Below are 23,247 nucleotides of genomic sequence, written 5' to 3'. Positions count from 1 at the left end.
ACAAACCAACCCCCTGGGCAGGGCTGGGAAAATGGACCAGACTTCCAGTGCTGAACCCTCAGCCTGCTAGCCAGGGGCTGGTGTGTCATGGAAAGGGGTCACCCACCAGGGAGGCATAGGGAAGATGCCCCGGCCACATCCTGCTGCTGGCAGTGGGGAGGGTGTTGGGGTGACTACCATAGAGCTGTTCCTAGACCCTAGTGGGGACTCCATCTCCTGTATCAGCCTCTGCTAGTTGGTGTGTGGTGGATCCGCTGGGAGAGACAAGGTGTCTCTCTTTGTTCCCTCACCCTGATGCCTTCTGGCTGTTCTCAGCAGTGTGGGGGTAGGACTCTGCTGACTGTCTCTCTCTCAGAGCTTCCATTTGATTGTCTTCTTTTGCCATGAATAGTGGGGCTGTGACTGGGGCAGCAGGTACTGAGCGTTGGACTCTTCCTCTTTCAGGGGCTGGTGACTTTCGAGGAGGTGGCTGTGTATTTCACCAGGGGAGAGGGGGCTCTGCTGGACCCCACTCAGAGAGCCCTCTACAGGGATGTCATGCAGGAGAACTATAAGACGGTGACCTCGCTGGGTAAGGAGTCCTGTCCCCTGGGTTATTAGAAGCTGTGCGGTCTCTAAAGAACCTGAGTAGTAATAACTTTATACCTTTATTCCTCATACAAGTTTTGACAAGTTTCCTTGCCCCCATTTTTTTGCCTTATCTCCCACCCACTAGTATAATTTTTGGACATGTGCCTTTTTGGTGCCATCAGACATTTTAAAATTCCATTGAATGTATCCTTATTGGCTACATTCATAACTATATTAATAATTTTAGCTTTCATGCCTTTTCCTCATTTTAAGAGGAAAATATGCTGCCTGTAGAATTCTAAATTGAGTAAATAGGTGTATGACTCATGCATGGCTTGTGTGACAGTCAGATGAGCTCCTCTTTTGATAGGAGAGCGTATAATGTTGCCATTCAGGACCCCACCGGTGAAGGGAGAACAGAGCTGTGGGAGGGGAGGAGAAGGGGGGAGTAGCTAATTCTGGGGTGCCAGGACATGGGGAGGGTGTGTGCAGGGTTAGAGCTAAGAAGCAGCAGGGAGGGAGGAGGTTGTGAGAGACGAGGAGGGAACACAAGACTCTCCCAAGGTGCCGGGAGGTGGTGCTGGCTGAGAGTAATGGGAAGAAGTGGAGAGGAGTGTGGAGGAAGGGCACCGAGGAAGTGGCTCATTCGCAGGTGTTGAAGCTAAGTGGCCTGTCCTTGTGGAAGAGTGGGCCCCCTTAGGGGTCTAGTGCACTCAAGTGGCACCTCCCAAGGACTGTTTAAAAGCCAGGGCATTGCACAGATCCTATGGATCCATGACCGTGTGCCGGAGGTTCAGCCTTATGGGGAAAAGATATAAAACAAGAAAAGGATCTAAATGCGTATTTACCATCAGCCCCTCATCAGTCCTCATGGGAATCCCTGATCCATTCCAAAGTGTATTAAAACTTTCCTTAAAGGCTCACCTCTTGGTTATCAGGTCATGTCAGTTTTGTTACAGGGCTTTCCCTTCACCCTCCGACTTCCCTGGTTCTTGTCACGCAGACAGCAAGCAGCGAAAGACCAGAAGTCCAAAGCACAGATAATGCGATGTTTATTGGGGTTATTTCCAAGCAAGCATATTCCACTACCCTAATTAACTTACACCTAGAAAAATTAATTATGCAGCAGACAGAAACAATTAGGAGCCGGGCAGTGTGAGTGCCACTGAAAATCAGCACCTGTGCCATAGGTTGCCTACCCCTGATTTAGCTTGTAAATTCTTCAGGGCATGGGCCATCTACTATTCTCTGTTTGCACTTTGCCTAGCACAATGGGGACCCACTGTTAGTTGGTCCTTAGGCACTAAGGTAGTGAATATGATTTGTTATAATAGTAACTCTCCTGCCACTTTGAGCCAAGGAAGATGGCCTTGGGATGCGTAGCCTTATTTGGGGTGTGTGAGTAATGTTGATTTGATTTATCAACTTAATTTAATTTGTATTGTAATTATTTTTAATTAATTAATACTAATACTTAATCATTTATATTAATTAATATGGGTTTAGGCTCGCCAATTTGTTTGATCAGATCATAAAAGTTCGTGTTTCGAATCAGGTTCCACAGAATTGATAAAGGGACCTTCAGGGGTATGACAGGAAGCTCACAGGTAGAATTACAGAGTTACAATTGTATTACTGTTATTCAAGAGATTCATGTGATAGTACAATATTATGTGCTGCAAACTTTGGTTAATATTCACCTCCTGTTTTGATAAACGGGTGTTGACCTCGCCTCTGGCGGTTCTGGTTTCACAGCTCTTGCAAGGGAAACTAACCCAAAGAGCTGTCAAAGCTACTTTGGAATTTACTTTTTAGCTCAACTAAATCATCTAATACACAAACTAAAATAAAGTTTAGTGAGACCAAGCTTAGCCGAGTCCCTTTTGAACTTAAAGTTTGAAAAGAAAATAAGTGCGGCCTACTACTGGTTAATAGCCGTCGTAGATGGATAACATGAATACGTAGCTGAAGATAGTGAAGTGTAGTGAAGGAGGAGGTGGGGGTGGAGATACCATAGTGAGGTAGGTTACCTCTTTTTATAGAAATAAATGCCGGAAATCCTTCCTCTTATGCCCAAATTTCAGTCTTCCCCCATAGAAATGTTAGGGTACGCTTACTCCATAGGCTAGTGTGTGTGTGCGTATGGATGGCAGGTGTCTGCGCACTTGTGGGGTACTTGTTAAGTCTGTGAGTACAACTTTGAAAAATCCCTTTTGCTATTCTTCATTGTTTATTGGTCTAGGTAAAGGGTCTTAGACCTAAGCGTAGGCACTTTATTTGGGTATAGGAAAAACAGTTCCTTTTCTGGGTAAAAGGGCACAGGATATAGCTATGCTAACTTTGCTTTAGCTTAAAATGCAGGTTTTTGGCCTGTAGGTTTCTTGCATTACAGCCAAACTTATTTTTAATAGGAATTAATAAACCTATCACAATACTGTACTTACAAGAAAAGAGATATTTATGCAGGCAAGCAGATGAATCCTGAGGGCTACAGATGTTACTGTCTAAAAATGAGATGGGGTTAAAACTATGGAATATTCTTTGTGACAAGTATCCCACAAATTCCACTGACCTCCCTCATTTTCTTTGCCTGCAGTAGGGTTTCTAATTTCCAAACCTGATGTGATGTCGCAGCTGGAACGAGGGGAAGAACCATGGGTCCCGGACCTCCAGGGCTCTGAGAAAGAAGTGCTCCCGAGAGCTGCCTTCGCAGGTGAGGAATTGGTTAAACAACTCAACAACTGCTTAGGAATGCAGGAAACATTTGGGATGCCCTACAAAGACCCTGTGAGCTCTCCAAGTTCAGGATTGTTCCCTGCAGATGTGGAATCATTATGGCAGATGTCACTCATGGCTTCCCTCCTATTCTGACTGACAACTGGCAGCAGGTCGCTCCCTGATCTCACTTTCCCCTGAGAGTTATGGTGCAATGAGGACCCAGAACTGATGCCTTCCTCTCTTCTCTTTGGAAGGGTTTGGGGAAAATCAGCTCCTGATAGGTTTGATCTCTCCCACATATATTTTGGTTTGTTCATCCCTTTTTCCATTCCTCTCTCTGACATTTCCTTTTTCTCAGGCACAGGGAGTGACCTATGTCTGGATTCTCTCTGTCTCCCATCCGGCAATGGGATGGTGAGTGAGAACGAGGAGGAAAAACCCCAGCAGGAAGACACTGTGCAAGTAGATGCAGATTGGATGTTATCAGGAAGATCCAAAGGGAATGTTTTCAGGAGTTGTGCACTCCCAGAAAACACAAAAGCCTGTGAGACTCAGCAGAGGCCAGAGGAAAACTACAATAGCCACTCAGCCCTTATTCCACGCAACAGAATCAGCTTGGAAGAGAGACGCTACATGTGCCATGAGTGCGGGAAAAGCTTCAAGCGGAGCTCTGTCCTGAGTGCACACAGGAGAATCCACACAGGGGAGACGCCCTACACGTGCTCTGAGTGCGGGAAAAGCTTCAGGTGGCGCTTTCACCTTATCAGACATCAGAGAATCCACACAGGGGAGACGCCCTACACATGCTCTGAGTGCGGAAAAAGCTTCAAGCGGAGCTCTCACCTTATCAGACATGAGAGAATCCACACAGGGGAGACGCCCTACACGTGCTCTGAGTGTGGGAAAAGCTTCAATCGGAGCTCAACCCTTATCACACATCGGAGAATCCACACAGGGAAGATGCCCGACAAATGCTCTGAGTGCGGGAAAAGCTTCAGGTGGCGCTTTCACCTTATCAGACATCAGAGAATCCACACAGGGGAGACGCCCTACACGTGCTCTGAGTGCGGGAAAAGCTTCAATCGGCGCTCAACCCTTATCAGACATCAGAGAATCCACACAAGGGAGACGCCCTACACGTGCTCTGACTGTGGGAAAAGCTTCAATCGGAGCTCAACCCTTATCACACATCGGAGAATTCACACAGGGAAGATGCCCTACACATGCTCTGAGTGCGGGAAAAGCTTCAAGCTGAGCTTTGCCCTGAGCACACACAGGAGAATCCACACAGGGGAGACGCCCTACACGTGCTCTGAGTGTGGGAAAAGCTTCAATCAGAGCTCACATCTTATTAGACATCAGAAAATCCACATGAGAGAGAACTATAATAAATCCCTTGACTAGGGCTGGGCAAAATTTAAAAAAAAAATCACATTTCCTAATTCCCACATTGTGGTTTTTGCACCATCTTCACTGTTGTCTCTCAGCTCCACGAGATCAGTTGCCTGCTTCTGCCTTTTGCAGCTCACCCTTCTTTGGGGTCAGTCCTGTGATCTTTTCTATCAACTCCTTTCCTTTAAAGTCGTAGGAGTGTGTGTCCCTCCAGCCAGGAATGTTCATCAGCTCCAGGTGGGGGGACAGAGGTTTGATCCCAACAAGCTACACTGAGGCAGAAACTACCTGTGCCTTCCATCCACTAGGACTGTACATGGCTTTGGCTGCTCAAGTTAGTGATCTTTGTGTAACAAGACAATTATAGTTGTAGAGCAGATGCAGCCCAGGTGCAGGGGTTGGCATTAGCTTCCCCCTTGACCTGACCTAAACTCCATCACTTTCCCTAGTCTAAACAAACCCTGAGCATCACGGTTATACTGTTTCCCCCATTTCACAGCAATTGTTAGTCATCGAGTTCACTCTTGGGGAAGAAGTTGTTTCACTCCCAGTTGCTCTGATGTTGGTTCAGGTTATGCTGCAGAGCAGATATTTGTACTACCATTTTTCTCGCTTAAAATATATTGAACTATAACAAAGAGCAGGAACAGGGCAGGGATAGGGGAAAATGTCATTTCACCCTCTGTAACTACAGAAGATGGGGTAAATCACAGGGATTCCCTTATTCCCCATCACCATCCCAATCCCCCTGTTGTGCAGTTGGTTAGGTCAGTATTTTTTCTAAAGGGCTGGTAAGAGGATTCCCTCATAAATAACTTGTAACTAAACAAAGTGCCCAGGCATTGGGCTCCCAAAGCAGTTGTGGCCCAGGCCCTGCAGGAAGTGGCTCCTGAAGAGATCTCCTTCCTCATTAGCTGCATGTTGCCTATTATTTGGGAAATACAATCCCTATCGAGATAGAGATGGGAAACATGGAAGTGACTTTTCTCATCAGCTCACCCCTGGGAGATGCTGCAAATGTGTAGAAAATGAAATCCATGTTGAATGTGATATATCTGCAGAAAGACCTGACATTTCGTGTCTTACAGGGATTCTAAGTCGCACCTGAATTTAGTCCCTAATTTAAATCTGTGCCACCAGATTAAAGAAATAAGGGGGCATAATTTGGGGAGTTGTACCTCACTGTCGCTACTGATCTGTTGTGCGGTTGGTGAAGAATTCTACGTCAGAGAAGTGTCAAATTACTCCAAGTAAGGTCAAAGATTTCACAAGAACTCAGGCAGAAATTGCAGGTACTAGTGGTTGATTTTCACCCCCGAGATGGAAGCTATGGTGACCTGTGGCCCAGTTAAACTATTTTTAGAACCTGCTCCCTAGTTAAGTGGCATTGGTCACACTCCTGAAGGACGCCATGATTAAATTGGGCACAACTGTCTTTTACCATTTGGATCCAAAGTTAGATGAAGCACAGAGAGAAACAGCTGATTCCTTCAGAGCCATTCCATGCCTACGGGTCCCAATCTGGCTGCCTTGTTGGACAAGAAGCACTTCCCTGCTGGCCAAACAATGGTAGCCAATGAGGGAATGTATCAGATGCGAAGTTCAGACTGCAGGATACTTGAATGCTGAGTCCAGAGTCTGTGGAGTAGTCTAGGCCTACACAACTCGTAAAGTGGCGAGGGCAATATTACTCCAAAGAAAACAGCTGAAGGATGAAACCCCCCCGGCCTCACTGAACACCACCCCCCAGCGCTGCGGAGCCCCTCCCCGAAACAATCCCCCCGAAGCGCCACCCGCCCCATGGAAACAAACCCTCCTTCCCCAGCACCACCCCACCAAAACGGTGGCATTGAACCATGGTAATATGTTATAGCAGGCCTCTAAGGTAGTATAATTAAGGTAAAAGGAAAATGGCTTCTTGCTAGAAGTAGAATAAGATCTTTCCCCCACTTTGTAATCAGTCGCCCTGTTGAGTGAATGAGGTGGGACTGAGGAAGGCGTGGAAGGCAGCACCTCCAGACAGCTGCAACCCTTGGAGAGGGGCTGGGAGCCAGACCAGATCAGCAGAACAGGTCAGCCACTGACTTATAGCTCGTCTCCTCAGTCCCCTGCTGCCGGCTCACCAGCCCCTCCCACTCGCCTCCTCAGCCCTCCCCTTCCGTGCTGCCGGCTCACCCACCCCTTCACCACTGCCTGCCCACTCGCCTCCTCAACCCCCTCCCTCACCTGCTATTGTGTCATACAGGAGGCCTGTGATATGCAGGGGGTCAGATTAGATGCTCTAATGGTCTCTTCGGGCCGTAAAGTCAACTAATTTCTGAAAAACTGAGTGTAGCATTGGGAGCAGCGTCTGCTGTTTCCCTGTCTAGCTGGCTTGCTGCCTAGAACGAACGCTCCTTGAGTGGGGTGATCCACAGGGAGTAGCTCAAACCTGCAAAGTGCCTGGCCAGGGGCAGGACATTGCCACAGCAAGGGAGGGCTGTGGCAGTGACATCACCAAGGCTTTTTGCAGGACCTCAGCCTATTGGTCCAAGGTGGTGGGGAGGTGGTGACCTCACAGAGAGATGCTGACATCAGCCAGGCAGGACAGGGGTGAGGGGCCAGGGAAACCTCAGAGACCCCTGTGGCTTTGCCTCAGCAAGTCTCCTTCTCCAGGTCTCTCTTTGAGGACTGAGAGAGTATTCGGGTTCACGCACGTGAGCGCCAGGAGGAACCTCTTTCGAGTTTTCTCCTTCCCTTTTAGTGATTTTACTAGAAAACAGCCCTCCCTGTTTAGAAGGTAAGAGCCTCCTGGAGGTTTGAAACCTGTTCAGTCTGATCCAGCTGGTGACAGTTGAATTCTAGGCATGGAAAACATGAGCTTAAGGAGGCAGAAGTTTATGGCGCACCTGGGATTTTGTCCCTTATAATCACTGGGGACATTAGGATTTGTTGTTTTTGTTTCACCTTTCCCTCCCTCCCTCCCTCCTTTCTCTTCGTCTCTTGCTTCTTTTGTCCTTTCTCCTGTTCCCCTCCCAACATTAGGAGAGGTGTGTGTGTATTATGGGGAGTGCTCTGCAGCTCTCACTGTGGGAGGTCCATCCAAAAATGTGGGGCTGAAATAGTGCTCGGGCAGTGATTTCCCCCCCCAGTGACCTGGGCCATCCTTTGTGCTCTCTGGTGAGAACCCTCAGCCGCCCATCCTCAGTCTCTACACTGATTGGCTGAGCAGGGGGTTATTGACAGGGAGGAGACTCAGGTCCTTGTTGTTCTCTTTTAAGACCAAGGAAATAAGTCAGAACCAGTTCTGTGTTTGATAAATTTTACTGCTTCTCTGCATTAATGGTCTCTGAGCAGTTCATGATTCTCTCTAACGTTGCAGTTCTCCTCAAATACTTGCTGAATAATTCCTGTGCACTGTTGTTGGTCTGGAGCTCATCTGAGAGCACTTTACTCAGGTCATTCAATGTCTGAAATTCAAGATCCGATGGTTAGTTTGAAAATCAGGGCTCTTGGGTCCTATTCCCAACTCTGCCCCTGCCTGGGCGTGTGACCTAAGAAAGTCAATTCTCCTTTCTCAGCCTTAGCTTCTCTCTCTTTCAAGTAGGGATAGTAATGATCCGCTCCTACCTATCTCAACACACTCTTCCCCAATACACACACTCCCCCAACACACACACTGTCTCTCCCCACACACACAGTCTCTACACTGCAGTTGAAAAGCAGCTCGCAATCCAGTAGGATGCCCATGGAACAATGGGATGGAGAAACCTGTATCATGTGATGCTATGCCATCCTGTGAGACATTGCAAACCCTTCTCAAATCACCCTGCACCTGTTGCACAGTGGTATAGCTACCCACAGTGCATTGCTCTCTGTGGCGATCCAAGAGATGCTAGCGTGGATGTGCACTGGTGACACAAGGGGCATATTGTGGACACGCAACAGCGGTTTAATTAAAACACTTTGAAGCAGCAATGCCAGGGAGTTGGTGGCTCCTTTCTTTCCTCACCCTGGAGTAAACTCAGCTTTTTATTCCATTCTTGATGTTTCATGGAATAACAACAGACGACCGAAGAAAGATGTGGACAGGGTGGGTCTCAGGGGACGGGCAGAGAGGTTTGAGCGGTGGGCTGGGCCGGTCGCGACGGCGGGGGCAGGGGGCAGGGCCGGTCTGGGCGGCGGGGGCAGAGAGGTGGGGGCAGTGGGCAGGGAGGTTTCAGGGGAGGGGCACAGAGGTGCAAGTGGTGCAGGGCAGGTCTCAAGGGAGAGGCACAGAGGTGTGGGTGGTGGGCAGCGTGGGTTGCAGGGACGGGTCAGGGAGGTGGCGGCTGGTGGGCAGACCTTGTGGTAGGGAGTAGAGAGGCATGAGCAGCAGGCAGGAAGGCCTTGGGGGAGGAGGGGAGCGAGAGAAAGGTGGCTCATCCATCCTCAGCCAAAGAGGAAGAGCGGGGGTGGGAAGTGGCCAAACAGGAGCAAGGGGGGAGCACAGGTGGGGCCTCAGAGAGAGGAGAAGGGGGGGCAGTGCCATGGTCTGGGCACCAATGGGCCCCCCACTTCCAGGGAGCTTCCAGCGCTCACACCCAGCCTCCCCAAATGCAAGAGCCATGGGCCACCTATTCTCTTCATCTTCACTAACCAAGCCCCTCCCCAAGCTATGTTGATGGGAGAAGCCCTCCTGTTGGCACAGCGCTATCTGCACCGGGGTTAGGCTGATATAACTGCATTGCTTAGGGAGGTAAATTTTTCACACCCCTGAGTAATGTAGTTACACCGATCTAATTTTGTAGTGTAGACCTGTCCAAAGAACCTTGGGAGTAAAACTTCACCTGCTCCTCTGCTTTACTGAATCCAAACACCAGCAAAGCTTGTCAGGCCCAGATGGAGGTTGGCAGAGAGTCAGGTGTGTGCAGACATGATCCCTTCAGCAACTGTAGGCACCATGGCTTAGCTGGCTAAAACCACTGTTTTGTATACAGGAGATCCTGGGTTCAAGTTCCAGTGGTACCTTACTGAGTTGCTTTTGGGGCACCTGGTACTGGCTACTGTCAGAAGACAAGATTCAGAGCTAGATGGACCTTCGGTCTAGCCTAGTGTGGTTTTTCTTATGGTTTAAATTACACTCACAGGCACTGAGGATAGAGTTACTGAAAGTTTGGGAGTTAGGAGCTGATAGGTCAGTGGTCCAGTCCCCTCTCAGACGACCTCCTCCCTCTGGGACAGGGGCAGGTCTGAGCTCTCACACCAAATGTTCATTGTGGCTGCCAGAATCTGTGGGCAGCTTGTTTAGTTTATGCCGAGGGTTGAGTCCTATTTTGTGCACCGTGTCTGAGAATGAAAATCCTAAACCACCCTTTGAAATGACGAATGCAGCCGGACGTGTCATTGTCCCCGCCCCAAAGCAGACAGACCAATGGAGAAATGCCATGAGTCCAGGGTAATACTCCCCTGCGGTTTTACCATTTCCACTTGCTAAACCCCCTCCCAACCTTCTGGGCTCCTGGAGCAGGGGACTGAGCCTGAGCCGAGACACGGACACTGCAACTTTACAGCCCAAGCCGCATGACCCTGATTAACGTGACACGGGCCAGTCGTGGGTGTTTCATTGCACTGGAGACGTAGCCTAATGTTATGTCTACACTGTGATTAAAACATCCAGGGCACCTGTCGCAAAGCCCGGGTCAGCTGACTCAGGGTTATGGGGCTTGGGCTGCAAGAGTATAAAATTACAGTGCAGACATATGGGCTTGAGCCCAACCTCTGAGACCCCACGAGGGGTGAGGGTTTCCGAACCCAGGCTTCAGTGTGAGCACAAATATCTGCACCACAGTTTTTAGCCTCTCAGCTTTAGCTTCATGAGCCCACGTCAGATGACCCAGGCCAGCCATGCTGCCATCTTTATCCCAGGAGAGATGGACTCTAAGGGTACGTCTCCATTGCAGTGTCAGCCCAGGGGTGACTCGCTGTGCTCAGAGCAGCACCCTGGAAGCCCCATATTCACCAGTCTCATATAATGATGATACGGTTTGTACAACGTCTCCCTGGTGAGGTATCATTTCAAAAGTCTTGGTCTGTTGAACATTAATATTGTGTTGGATTGTGTGTGTAGCATTGGCTGGGAAGTTTTGCTCTGTGTGTGTGACTGAGATGAGGTTGGGAAATGCCCACCACCAGCCTTTCAGGTGTGACAATGGAGGAGCCAGACCCGCTGCTGGCCCATTAAAGGGATCCACACTCCCAAGCACTATCCCAGGAACCGTGTACAATGCAGACTTCTCCGAGATAGCACAGCGACAATGGGCACTGCTTGACTCACATCCTAGCAAAGGGACTTCCTAGCCAGTTGGAAGAAACTATGAAAGGGGGGGTAGAGCCATTATGAGTTAGCCTCTCTCCCCCACAACTCAACAGCTGGAAACACACCTGGATGACAAAACTGATTCAGAAATCAGAAGAGAATAATAATAGTACATTCAAACCAAAGTCCCCAAACACACTAGTAGTGGTTTTTCAGCAGAAAATTTTCAGTTTGGGGAATTTTGTTTTCTCAGTCAGACTTTGCCAAGGGAAGCAGAGAGAAAATGGTTGAGTTGTCTCCTTCAGAACAGCTTGGCCTAGACACTAGCTCTGGTTCACTGTTGTGGCCTTGCTGAGGTTGGGGGTATTTTAATTATTTGGGGAGGTCCCAGGGTGTTTGGGGGAAGATTATGAGGCTGTTCCCTTTTGAGAGAAAAACTAAGAAATGCAGGACTAGAGAATTTTTTTAGAAATCTGGGATTTAGACATTTTATTTAAAGCAAGGGGGGAGGGGCAGCTGAGATTCTGAGAAGGTTTTTGTTTGCAAGAAGCAACACTGTTGGGTCTGTCATTGTACCAAAGGGGGAGATGGTTGTCTATAAAGGAGGGTAAAGGCTAAATGCAGCTGATGAGGATGGGATTTGAACCCTGCATGCAGAGCACAATGGATTAACAGTCCATCATCTCAACCACTCGGCCACCTCATCTGAGCTGTCAAGAAGTGGACAGGAGGAGAAATCTAAGGCCGGCAGAGATAGGGACACTAAGGAGTTTTTAAATACTAAGCGTAAGCAGGGGCTGAATGAGCTCCCCCCTCACATCTAGTGAGGAGCTGTGGGAAGACTTCAGGAACAGGCCGTGTTTGCACAGACACCCCTACTCTGCCTAGCTATGCAGCATGAGGGGGCCGCTTCCCCAAAATGACCAGTTTGGGATGGTGGTGGGTTACAAATCACTTTAGCATTGAGTGGAATGAAATATTATTCTCCTTCCTGTACGAGTGAAGGGCAGCGGAACGTACCTAGGCCGTCCTGACGGAGGGGTGGGTGGGTGAGGAATCGCTTTCATTGGACGGCAGAGCAGTGATTGAGGACGTCACCCTAACCCAGTGGGCCCCAAACATTTCACACTGTGCCCTCGTACCCATGGCTGTGGCCCCTCGGAAGCCGCGGTCGAGAACCGGGGCTGGGAGTGGGGCCGTTGCTTGCTGGGGAGAGGGGTGCGGACAGGGGTAAGGGGGTCGAGGCCGGGCTGGGAGCCAGGGGCCCAGGCTGAGGGTGGGGTTGGGGAAGAGCTGGGACAGAGTGGGGCTGAGTGGGGCTCCCTCCCTGCCCTCCATGGGGGCTGGCTCAGGCCCTGAGGTGCCCCCATCAATCTTCCTCTGTGTCCCCCTAGGAGTCACGCCCCACATTTTGGGTACCACTGACCCCTACTCGCTAAGCAGGGGCTAGTGATGCCAAAGCCCAGGGAAAGGGAGAACAAGTGCGGGGGCCCCAGCACCGGAACCATGACCCCCCCCCACTTCTGTGTGTGGCTCTGCCCCCTTCCACACCTTCCACCCACGGCCCCACCCACTGTCACCTCTGTTCCACCCCTTCCCCCACTGGCCCCACCCTGTCACTCCTTTACCCCGGCCCCGCTGCAGCCCCGAGACCAGAGAAGCTCTGTGCCCCTGCTGCAGCCCCCGGGCCGTAGCAGGGAGTGGGAGCTCCTCCAGCCCTGGGGCTGACATGGGGGAGACTTTCCCAGGGGAGCCCAATTTGCCCAGGGCCCCTAGTCATGGGCCCCACTGTCCCCTTGGCAACGCAAGGTTTGGGGAGGCTGAGCCCCCCCGAGCCTCCATTACAAGCCGCCCAGGCTACCTCTGCTCAGTGGGTGGCCAGTCTCCCTGTGTCTCTGCTGTTCGTGCTGGGGAGCCTGGCCGGCCTTAGGGGTGGGGCCCCCGGCAGCCGCTCAGGGCTCCAGGGGGTCAAAGGGCACCGTGTGGCCGTGCAAAGGTGCTCACTGCTCTCCCCTGCCCCAATGCTCCTCCGTGGCCCCACAGAGGCTGGGGGGAGCGAGGAGCAACACTATGTGCTCCCTGCGTCCTGGTCACTTTCCCCACCTGGGCTGGGCTGTGAGGGGAGCATCAGAAGCTGCTGCTCCCTGCCCTCCCCTGACGCAGCCCGGCTGGGGAAAGTGACCTGGATGCAGGGAGCTCGGATGATGTCCCTTCTTGCCCCCCTGCCCCTGCTAGGGAAGGCTGCTGTGTGGTGTCTTTATGGCTGCACTTTCAGTGATGCAGGTTTCTCTCTCCCATTGTTCCAGGGGCATCCTACTAGATAAAACTGAGCAAGAAATGCTTCCCAGGGGTTTTTAGGACTGGAATTGCTATTTTCAACAGCGATTGCCATTTTTTTCCTAGTTTTGTTTGTTTGAAAGGAAGACAGTGATATTGCACTGGCAAATTCCCCATAGAAACAAAGAATAATAAAGGCACCTCAACTTTTCCTCATTTATGGAGGACAGTCTTATAATATGGATCCAGATCTCCTCCAATCACACAAGCTGAAAATTGTTCCACTTTACTGCTGTGGAGGCCTTTCTTCGACACTGCAGTTCTGTAACCATGCGGTAACCAGTCCTGTCTGTGTTCTGTGCACATCCAAAATTCCTGCTGAATGACCCGCCCTGGGAGCAAGTTACCAGTGACCCAGGGCTGGGGCGGAAGGAGGGTGCAAGTGGTGGGGGGAGCCCAGGGCTGGGGCAGCAGTGGGTGTGTGGGTGGGGGAGAACTGGTGGGGAATGGGGGAGCCCAGAGCTGGGGGAACATGGGGTGTTTCTGGAGGAGAGCCCAGGGCTGGGGTTTCAGGGGGGTGCGCGTGGGGGGGAGGCCCAGGGCTGGGGCAGCAGGGGGGGTGCGGGTGGGGGGGAGGCCCAGGGCTGGGGCAGCAAGGGTTATGGGGGAGGGGAGCCCAGGGCTGGGGTGGGGGCAGCCAAAAATTTTTTTTCCTTGGGGCAGCAAAAAACCTAGAGCTGGCCCTGCCTCCACACACCGTGAGGTAGGCAGGAGCGGATCATTATTATCCCTACTCGAAAGAGGGAGAAGCTAAGGCTGAGAAAGGAGAATTGAATTGTCTGAGGTCACACAGCCAGTCAGTGGCAGAGTTGGGAATAGGACCCAAGAGCCCTGATTTTCAATATACCTGCCCCTGGAGATTTCCACTACATGCATCCGACGAAGTGGGTATTCACCCACGAAAGCTCATGCTCCAAAACATCTGCTAGTCTATAAGGTGCTACAGGACTCTTTGCTGCTTTTACAAACTAACCATCAGATCTTGAATTTCAGACATAGAATGACCTAAATAAAGTGTTCTGTGATGAGCTCCAGACCAACAACAGTGCACAGTAATTATTCAGCAAGTATTTGAGGAGAACTGCAATGTTAGAGAGAATCATGAACTGCTCAGAGACCATTAATGCAGAGAACAGCAAAATTTATCAAACATAGAACTGGTTCTGACTTATTTACTTGGTCTTAAAAGAGAACAACAAGGATCTGAGTCTTCTCCCTGTCAATAACCCCCTGCTCAGCCAATCAGGGTAGAGACTGAGGACGGGAGGCTGAGGGTTCTCACCAGAGAGCCCAAAGGATGGCCCAGGTCACTGGTGGGGATCACTGCCCGAGCACAATTTTAGCCCCACATTTTTGGGTGGACCTCCCACAGTGGGAACTGCAGAGCACTCCCCCGCAACAGATGGATCAGACTGAACAGGTTTCAAACCTCCAGGAGGCTCTTACCTTCTAAACAGGGACGGCTGTTTTCTAGTAAAATCACTAAAAGGGAAGGAGAAAACTCAAAAGAGGGTCCTCCTGGTGCTCACGTCCGTGAACCCGAATACTCTCTCAGTCCTCAGAGAGAGACCTGGAGAAGGAGACTTGCTGGAGCAAAGCCACAGGGGTCTCTGAGGTTTCCCTGGCCCCTCACCCCTGTCCTGCCTGGCTGATGTCAGCATCTCTCTGTGAGGTCACCACCTCCCCACCACCTTGGACCAATAGGCTGAGGTCCTGCAAAAGGCCTTTGTGATGTCGCTGCCACACCCCTCCCTTGCTGGGCTAATGTCCTGCCCCTGGCCAGGCACTTTGCAGGTTTGAGCTACTCCCTGTGGATCACCCCACTCCAGGAGCGTTCGTTCTAGGCAGCAAGCCGGCTAGACAGGGAAACATCAGACGCTGCTCCCAATGCTACACTCGGTTTTTCAGAAATGAGTCGACTTTATGGCCAGAAGAGACCATTAGAGCATCTAATCTGACCCCCTGCATATCACAGGCCTCCTGTATGACACAAGAGCTACTTGGGTCTGTTCCTAGAATGGAAGCCGCATATTGAACAAGTCCCAACAGGTTTGCTACACCCTGGCCTCCTCCCATTCTCCACCCGTGAATGTTTTGGCTACTCCAACCTCCAAGCCAGACTGCCCAAGCCTCCCACCTCCTGTGTATTTGCTGTCCCTTCAGCAGGAACCCACCAGGATCTCCCCCCCCACACACAATAATCCCTACCCGAGCTGGCTCCACTGCAGCCATTTCCCTTCCCTGTCCCATGGGAGGACGGGACGAGCTGGAGCGAAACATGGACGACATCCTGCAGCCTGGCAGGGCGAGAAGGGCAGTTGTGGAGGTTTCAGAACAGGCTTTAGTTCATGTCACATCACGATTCCCCCAGGATCTTTCCCTGCAGAGACACAGCCTAGGCTCTGCCATGCTGGGAACATGCTCCAGCTCTTTATTGCAGGGGAGACCTGGCCCCTCCTGCCAGGCTAAGCCCACAGGGAGATTTTTCAGCCTCCCCAGTACGTGGTGTCTAGGATCCCAAGATCCACAAACCCGGAAATCCTGGATGCCCCATCATCTCGGGCATTGGAACTCTCACTGATGGACTGTCTGGATATGTAGACTCTCTACTCAGACCCTATGCCACCAGCACTCCCAGCTATCTCCGTGACACTACTCATTTCCCAAGGAAACTACAATGCATTGGTGACCGTCCAGAAAACACCATCCTAGCCACCATGGATGTAGAGGCTCTCTACACAAACATCCCACACACAGATGGAATACAAGCTGTCAGGAACAGTATCCCTGATGATGCCACAGCACAACTGGTTGCTGAGCTCTGTGCCTTTATCCTCACACACAACTATTTCAAATTTGATGACAACATATATCTCCAGATCAGTGGCACCGCTATGGGCACCCGCATGGCCCCACAATATGCCAGTATTTTTATGGCCGACCTGGAACAACGCTTCCTCAGCTCCCGTCCACTCTCACCCCTTCTCTACCTACGCTACATTGATGACATCTTCTTCATCTGGACCCATGGGAAGGAGACTCTGGAAAAATTCCACCACGATTTCAACAGCTTCCACCCCTCCATCAACCTCAGCCTGGACCAATCTGCACGGGAGGTCCACTTCCTAGACACCACGGTGCAAATAAGTGGTGGTCACATTAACACCACCCTATACCGAAAACCTACCGTCCGCTATGCCTACCTTCATGCCTCCAGCTTCCATCCCGGACACATCACAAGATCCATTGTCTACAGCCAAGCACTGAGGCACAACCGTATCTGCTCTAACCCCGCAGACAGAGACCAGCACCTAGAAAATCTCCACCAAGCATTCTCAAGACTACAGTACCCACATGAGGAAATAAGGAAACAGATCAACAGAGCCAGACGTGTACCCAGAAGCCTCCTACTGCAAGATAAATCCAAGAAAGAAACCAACAGGACTCCACTGGCCATCACATACAGCCCCCAGCTAAAGCCCCTCCAACACATCATCAGGGATCTACAACCCATCCTGGACAATGATCCCACACTTTCACAGGCCTTGGGTGGCAGGCCAGTCCTCGCCCACAGACAACCTGCCAACCTGAAGCATATTCTCACCAATAACTGCACACCGCACCATAGTAACTCTAGCTCAGGAACCAATCCATGCAACAAACCTCGATGCCAACTCTGCCCACATATCTACACCAGCAACACCATCACAGGACCTAACCAGATCAGCCACACCATCACCGGTTCATTCACCTGCACGTCCACCAATGTAATATACGCCATCATATGCCAGCAATGCCCCTCTGTTATGTACATCGGCCAAACTGGACAGTCTCTAAGGAAAAGGATACATGGACACAAATCAGACATTAGGAATGGCAATATACAAAAACCTGTAGGAGAACACTTCAACTTCCCTGGCCACACAATAGCAGATCTGAAGGTGGCCATCCCCCAGCAAAAAAACTTTAGGACCAGACTTCAAAGAGAAACTGCTGAGCTCCAGTTCATCTGCAAATTTGACACCATCAGTTTAGGGCTAAACAAAGACTGTGAATGGCTTGCCAATTACAGAACCAGTTTCTCCTCCCTTGGTTTTCACACCTCAACTGCTAGAACAGGGCCTCATCCTCCCTGATTGATCTAACCTCGTTATCTCTAGCTTGCTTCTTGCTTGCTTATATATACCTGCCCCTGGAAATTTCCACTCTTGCATCCGACGAAGTGGGTATTCACCCACGAAAGCTCATGCTGCAAAACGTCTGTTAGTCTATAAGGTGCCACAGGATTATTTGCTGCTTTTACAGAACCAGACTAACATGGCTACCCCCTGATACCTGCTAATCAGTGACTCACAAGTTACAGTGCAGCACAGGAGAACCCCAGAAAATTCTCTGCTCCCAGACTTCTCCCAGAAATGTGCATCTTTCCCTGTCCAGCACACTCCTGAACAACGCAAGCTCATATGAAGTCTGTCATTTCATCAGTGGAAAATGACATGCGCCAGCCTTGTTATCCCAGATGGAGTTTCCAACACACTTTAATACAAACACACTGGTTAGATAAAGAATAAAACAAGATAGTTAACAATCAAAAAAATATTTTAAGATACAGATAATGAGGCATAAAGCTCAGAATTTTTTACAAAAGAAATGCAAGATAAAACACAAACTAATGTCTAAGTTAACAAGCTGAAACAAGGCAAATGTTTCTCTCGCCATGTGCTGAGACAGGCTGGTTTTCCTTTCAGCCAGGACTCGACCTAACCCACCCCTGCCTCCCACGTTCAGCTCTTCAGGAGTTGTCATGAGCAGAGGGAAAGGGGAGAGAGAGAGTCTGAAGCATTTTCCTCACCTCTTTTTATAACTCAGTCCTTTGTACTAGAAACAACTTCAGTTCTCAGCTGAGTCATGGTGCCAGGCTGTCTGTCGGAGATATGAGAATTGGGAGGGAAAGTCTACAGAAAGAGCTTTGGAGCTTTGGTCAAGCTAGCAGGCCTGAAGTATTAGCTGAGCTTGCTGCTCTGTGTAAAGGGCATAGAAAGGCAAAGTGGAATGGAAAATCCCCCAGATTGGGGAACAAGTGAAGCCAGGGGGCTGGACTCGATGATCTTTCAAGGTCCCTTCCAGTTCTAGGAGATTGGTATATCTCCAATTATTTATTTTAATTTAAATCCCCCAAATTGGGGAACCAATGGCTTTGTGTGCAGAAGGGGCCTAAGTAGGTGAAGTGGAAAGTCCCCAAACACACTGATTTGCAGTAATCGAGCTTGTGAAACATAACCACAATGGAAGTGTTAGAAAAGTCAAACCACAAACTAGACTAGGAATAACAATAACAGGAAAGGCCGAATATGGAAAACTGATTGTTCAGCTTGCTTTTGACCTGCATCATATTTTGCAATATATTCCAAATAAGGAAATTAACGTGCAACGTATGTGCCATTGATTGTGGTTTTAAGCTTTAAAAGGCTTGTGTGATTTTTAGCTCAGGGGGACAGTATTCCAATAGCTGTCACCCCCTGCGCACTTTTAACCAAGAAAAGAGCCTCAGGCTGAGCTGATTCAAAATCAATCGTGTGGTTGTTTTCCGCAACAACTTCAAGAGGTCCCTGTGATGGAATGTAAATGTCTTCTTCACACCTTCCCCCTTCAGGAGAATGGCTGTTTGACCAGCTGTTTGCCTTGCTGTCTCTGAGGAACTGCTCTGTGGGTGTTCCCCAGAATTGTAACTTTTTCCGTAATCTCATACTGTAAAATCTCATAACTTTACAGACAGTGTTACTACACATTTTAACAGGAGGATAATATTCAGTAGATTATGCATTTTCAAATGATACCTCACAAGCCATACTGTGTACAAAATTGATCATGATTTTCTAGAAGAGTGAGCACAGTGACCCAGGGTCTGTGTGTGTGTTCCCAGCAGATATGTGGGTATTTCAATCCCTCATAAGCATAGTGTTCGGCATCTTCAAGGACCTGGGGAACTGGTCCTGGGAATTCACTGGTTTACCAAGTGTGACACTGGATGGAATTGTGAGACACTTTGGTATTAATAATAAAATAATAATATAATCTGATAAAATTGCAATGAATTGTGCTCGATATGCCATGTAAGGTGTCAGTAAAAATGTTATGATTTGCCAAGTATGATAATATTGTTTCTATGTTTGTATCACCTTTGTATTGTGAGTTATAGATATGTAGGGTATATCTGTATTTCCAGACTTGTGCAGTGTTTCTGGGTGACACCCCCAGACATATTGGCATCAACACTGCCTAGCCTGTTTGATGGCCCATTGAGGGTCATCAGCTGTACAATGAGCCCATGGAAAGGATCAAGGGGATACACCTATTGAGTCAGCAAGACATGCCGGGGTATGCCTGTGTAATGAGAACTCCAAGGCTTTTCCATGCCACGTGCTTTGAAGCTTGTGTTTGGGACACAGGAAGTACAGGACACATGGCAAAAGGAATGTAAAGGGCAGCTGCACCATCTCCATTTTGTCTTCAATCCCTCTTCCTACCTCTGGAGCAACTTCTCTACAAACTGAACCCTGGAACAAAGGACTGAATGACCCATCCAAGCTATGGATGTGTTCCAGACGGACTTTCAAGCCAGCAACTCACCAATACTGCTAAGAACCTGATATATCCATTTTGGAATGTATCTGACTGCGTTCCCATTTAACTTCTTTCTGTCTTACTTTTGTTTAAACCTTTAGTTTAGATGCTAAAGGATTGTCTGGAAGGATGGAATTTTGGGTAATATCCAAACCTATAGTGACCTGGTGATGTGGCTGACCCTTTGGGGTCAGAGGAACACTTTGTTTATGTGAGCAGAGTTTTTAAATAACCTCTCACTGTACTGGACCTAGTTGCTGATTGGGAGTCAGAGAACTGGGATGCAATAAAGGGGGCCGTGTGATTTCTTTTTTCAGCTTCTCGATAACCCGTGTGGGGGATCAGAAGCACAGTTGGTGACTGGTCAGTGAGTTTAACTTCAGTGTTAACCAGCAGTTTTGGGAGCATCTGCTCTCCCTTTTTCAGCCTGTCCTAACTTTGGCATTTTCAGTGAGAACTGCCCCTGGCCCACCAGGTCACACTAAGCACTGAAGTTAAATTAATAGAATGTTTGTTTTTTTATGATCAAGTCCTATGAAATCAACTGAACTCCTTTGTTTTCTTTCATCTGAGCAGGGTTTCTAGTTTTCCAACTTGATGTTATCTCCCAGCTGGAACAAGGGGAAGAGCCATGGGTCCCAGACCTCCAGGGTTCAGAGGAAAGAGAGATCCTGAGATCTTCCTGCACAGGTGAGGAAACATTAAACCACCTCAGAATCTGTAAGTGCCTGAAGGAAACATCTGGAATGCCCAACAAAGCCCTTGGGGAGGTCTCTCAGTTCATTATTCTCCTTAGCAGGAGTCGTATCCTCAGGGTAAATATAGTTCATGGCTTCCTATAGATCCTAGCAGACACCAGGCAGTAGCTTCCTCCCTTCCCCCTGCGTATTTGGATGGGATGTGAAGGCTGAATTCATCCCCCTCCTCTCTCCTATTTGGGGGAAGAGTTTGGGGGAGTTCAGCTCCTGATTTTTATTTGACCTGTCTTCAGCACTTGTTTTTGTTTGGTCTTCCCATTTCCATCCCTGTTTGAGGTTTCTGTCTCTGTCACAGCAGGTGATGCAATGGCATGTGAGAAAGAGGAGCAGAATTCTCAGCCTGAAAATGTTGAGCCAGTGGGTAAAAACAGAGCATTATCTCAAAGATCGAAAAGGAATGTGTCCAGGAGTCATGAGCAGGGAAAATCCTGGGAGATTCAGCACAGACCAAAAACAGATGAAGGAAACCAGCCAGGGAAGAAAGTGGATAAATTTATTTCCTGTTGGGGAACTCAGAAGGTCCTCATGGAAATCACAACACAGCAGGATATCCTCAGGCGAAAGAGAAAAAATACATGCACTGAGTATGGGAAATGCTTCACTAGCAGCTCAAACCTTTCTGTACATCAGAGAATCCACACAGGGGACAGGCCCTATGAATGCACTGAGTGTGGGAAAACCTTCAATCGCAGTTCGCACCTTATTAGTCATCAAACAATCCACAGAGGAGAGAGGCCCTATGAATGCCATGAGTGTGGGAAATGCTTCACTAGCAACTCAAATCTTTCTCAACATCAGAGAATCCACACAGGGGAAAGGCCCTATGAATGCCGTGAGTGTAGGAAAACCTTCAATCGCATTTCACACCTTATTAGGCATCAAACAATCCACAGAGGAGAGAGGCCCTATGAATGCCGTGAGTGTCGGAAATGCTTCACTAGCAGCTCGGCCCTTTCTGTTCATCAGAGAATCCACACAGGGGAGAGGCCCTTTGAATGCCGTGAGTGTGGGAAACGCTTCACTAGCAGCTCAGACCTTTCTCAACATCAGAGAATCCACACAGGGGAGAGGACCTTTGAATGCCGTGAGTGTGGGAAATGCTTCACTAGCAGCTCAAACCTTTCTCAACATCAGAGAATCCACACAGGGGAGAGGCCCTTTGACTGCAGTGAGTGTGGGAAAAGCTTCACTAGCAGCTCAGACCTTTCTCAACATCATAGAATCCACACGGGGGAGAGGCCCTTTGAATGCCGTGAGTGTGGGAAAAGCTTCACTCAAAGATCAGTCCTTTCTAGACATCAGAGAATCCACACAGGGGACAGGCCCTATGAATGCACTGAGTGCGGGAAAACCTTCAATCGCAGTTCGCACCTTATTAGGCATCAAACAATCCACGAGGAGAGAGGCCCTATGAATGCAGTGAGTGTGGGAAATGCTTCACTAGCAGCTCAAACCTTAGATTTAATTTACCTTGGTTCCTCAACTGTTGCTACAGCTCTAGTACCCATCAATCCAAAGACTGAGAGAAATGGAGAGTTCCAACCATTGTCCTTTTAGTATCTTATTGTTCCTCTCTCTGTTTTTTGTGCTGGCCTTTCTATTCTATCATTTTCTGCCTTTGTTTAGTTGGTAACAGTTGGTTTCCATCACTCACGTTTGTTTGTTTAAATCTCTATCCATTGTTAAATAAATTTTTTGCTTGTTCGATAACTGTACTCAGGTGCTGTGTGAGATACAGTAGCAATGGTCCACAGTAAAACTAGTAACCTGGGATACTTGGGGAAGAGAGGATCTGGGATTTCAGCGAGTATCTGGTGATCCGGGCTGGACCCCAGAGGGAGACACATTGAAGGAACTCAAGGGTTAAGGTGGCTGCAGTAGCTCAGAGGCGGGTCTTTGAGTTCCAGCAGGCTGGTGAGTTTGGTCACTAACATCCAGCTGCCAAATGCAAAACTTCCTCTTCCTTGTGGTAGGTGGCAACAAGGAGACTCACAGTCCTCAGCACCCTGAGAAGGGTCACAGTGTGTCTCTATGTTGATCCACCTGTCAAATTCACACAGGGAAAGCTCCCGATAGCACAAAACTCTGCCCTATGAAATCATGGAACATGTGCTCTTTGCTCTGTGAAAGCATGTAAAGAATCCAAGCGCTGGAGGACAGGGTTTGGGTCCAGAGTGACCTAGACAAATTGGAGGATTGGGCCAAAAGAAATGTGAGGAGGTTCAACAAGGAGAAGTGCAGAGTCCTGCACTTAGGACCCAAGAATCCCAGGCACTGCCACAGACTGGGGACTGACGGAGTGAGGGGGGATTTGATAGCAGCCTTCAAGTACCTGAAAGAGCAGCAGTGTGGGCTTTCTCCTGGCCACTTTTTCTGGGCTGGGCAGGCGTCCTGGAGGCCTTTCTAGAAGAGAATTGGGAACTGAGTTAGAAAAACCAATGTGAAAACCAGAACCTCAGGTTTAGACTCATTTATTTATAATATTAAATCTTCAATTCTAGTGTCACAGTCAATACAATTTCTTCAGCCTGATAGTTGCCCAAAGAGAAACTTAACTTCTCTCCAAAGGGA

General features: G+C 49.1%; 1 protein-coding gene across 1 annotated transcript; it reads left to right on the top strand.

The window, feature by feature from the left end:
* Positions 1-3,993: 3,993 nt before the first annotated feature.
* On the top strand, positions 3,994-22,104 carry LOC120381872 (zinc finger protein 551-like; the record flags this gene model as incomplete). The annotated part of the gene is made up of 2 exons (XM_039500032.1): positions 3,994-4,645; positions 21,806-22,104. Coding segments are annotated over 2 exons (951 nt in total), but the record flags the coding sequence as incomplete, so codon positions are not given.
* Between the last annotated feature and the right edge of the window lie 1,143 nt (positions 22,105-23,247).

The sequence above is a fragment of the Mauremys reevesii genome, linkage group 14 (assembly GCF_016161935.1).
Source record: "Mauremys reevesii isolate NIE-2019 linkage group 14, ASM1616193v1, whole genome shotgun sequence".
NCBI classification, from domain to species: Eukaryota; Metazoa; Chordata; order Testudines; family Geoemydidae; genus Mauremys; species Mauremys reevesii.
This window is presented reverse-complemented; position numbering and strand designations above follow the sequence as displayed.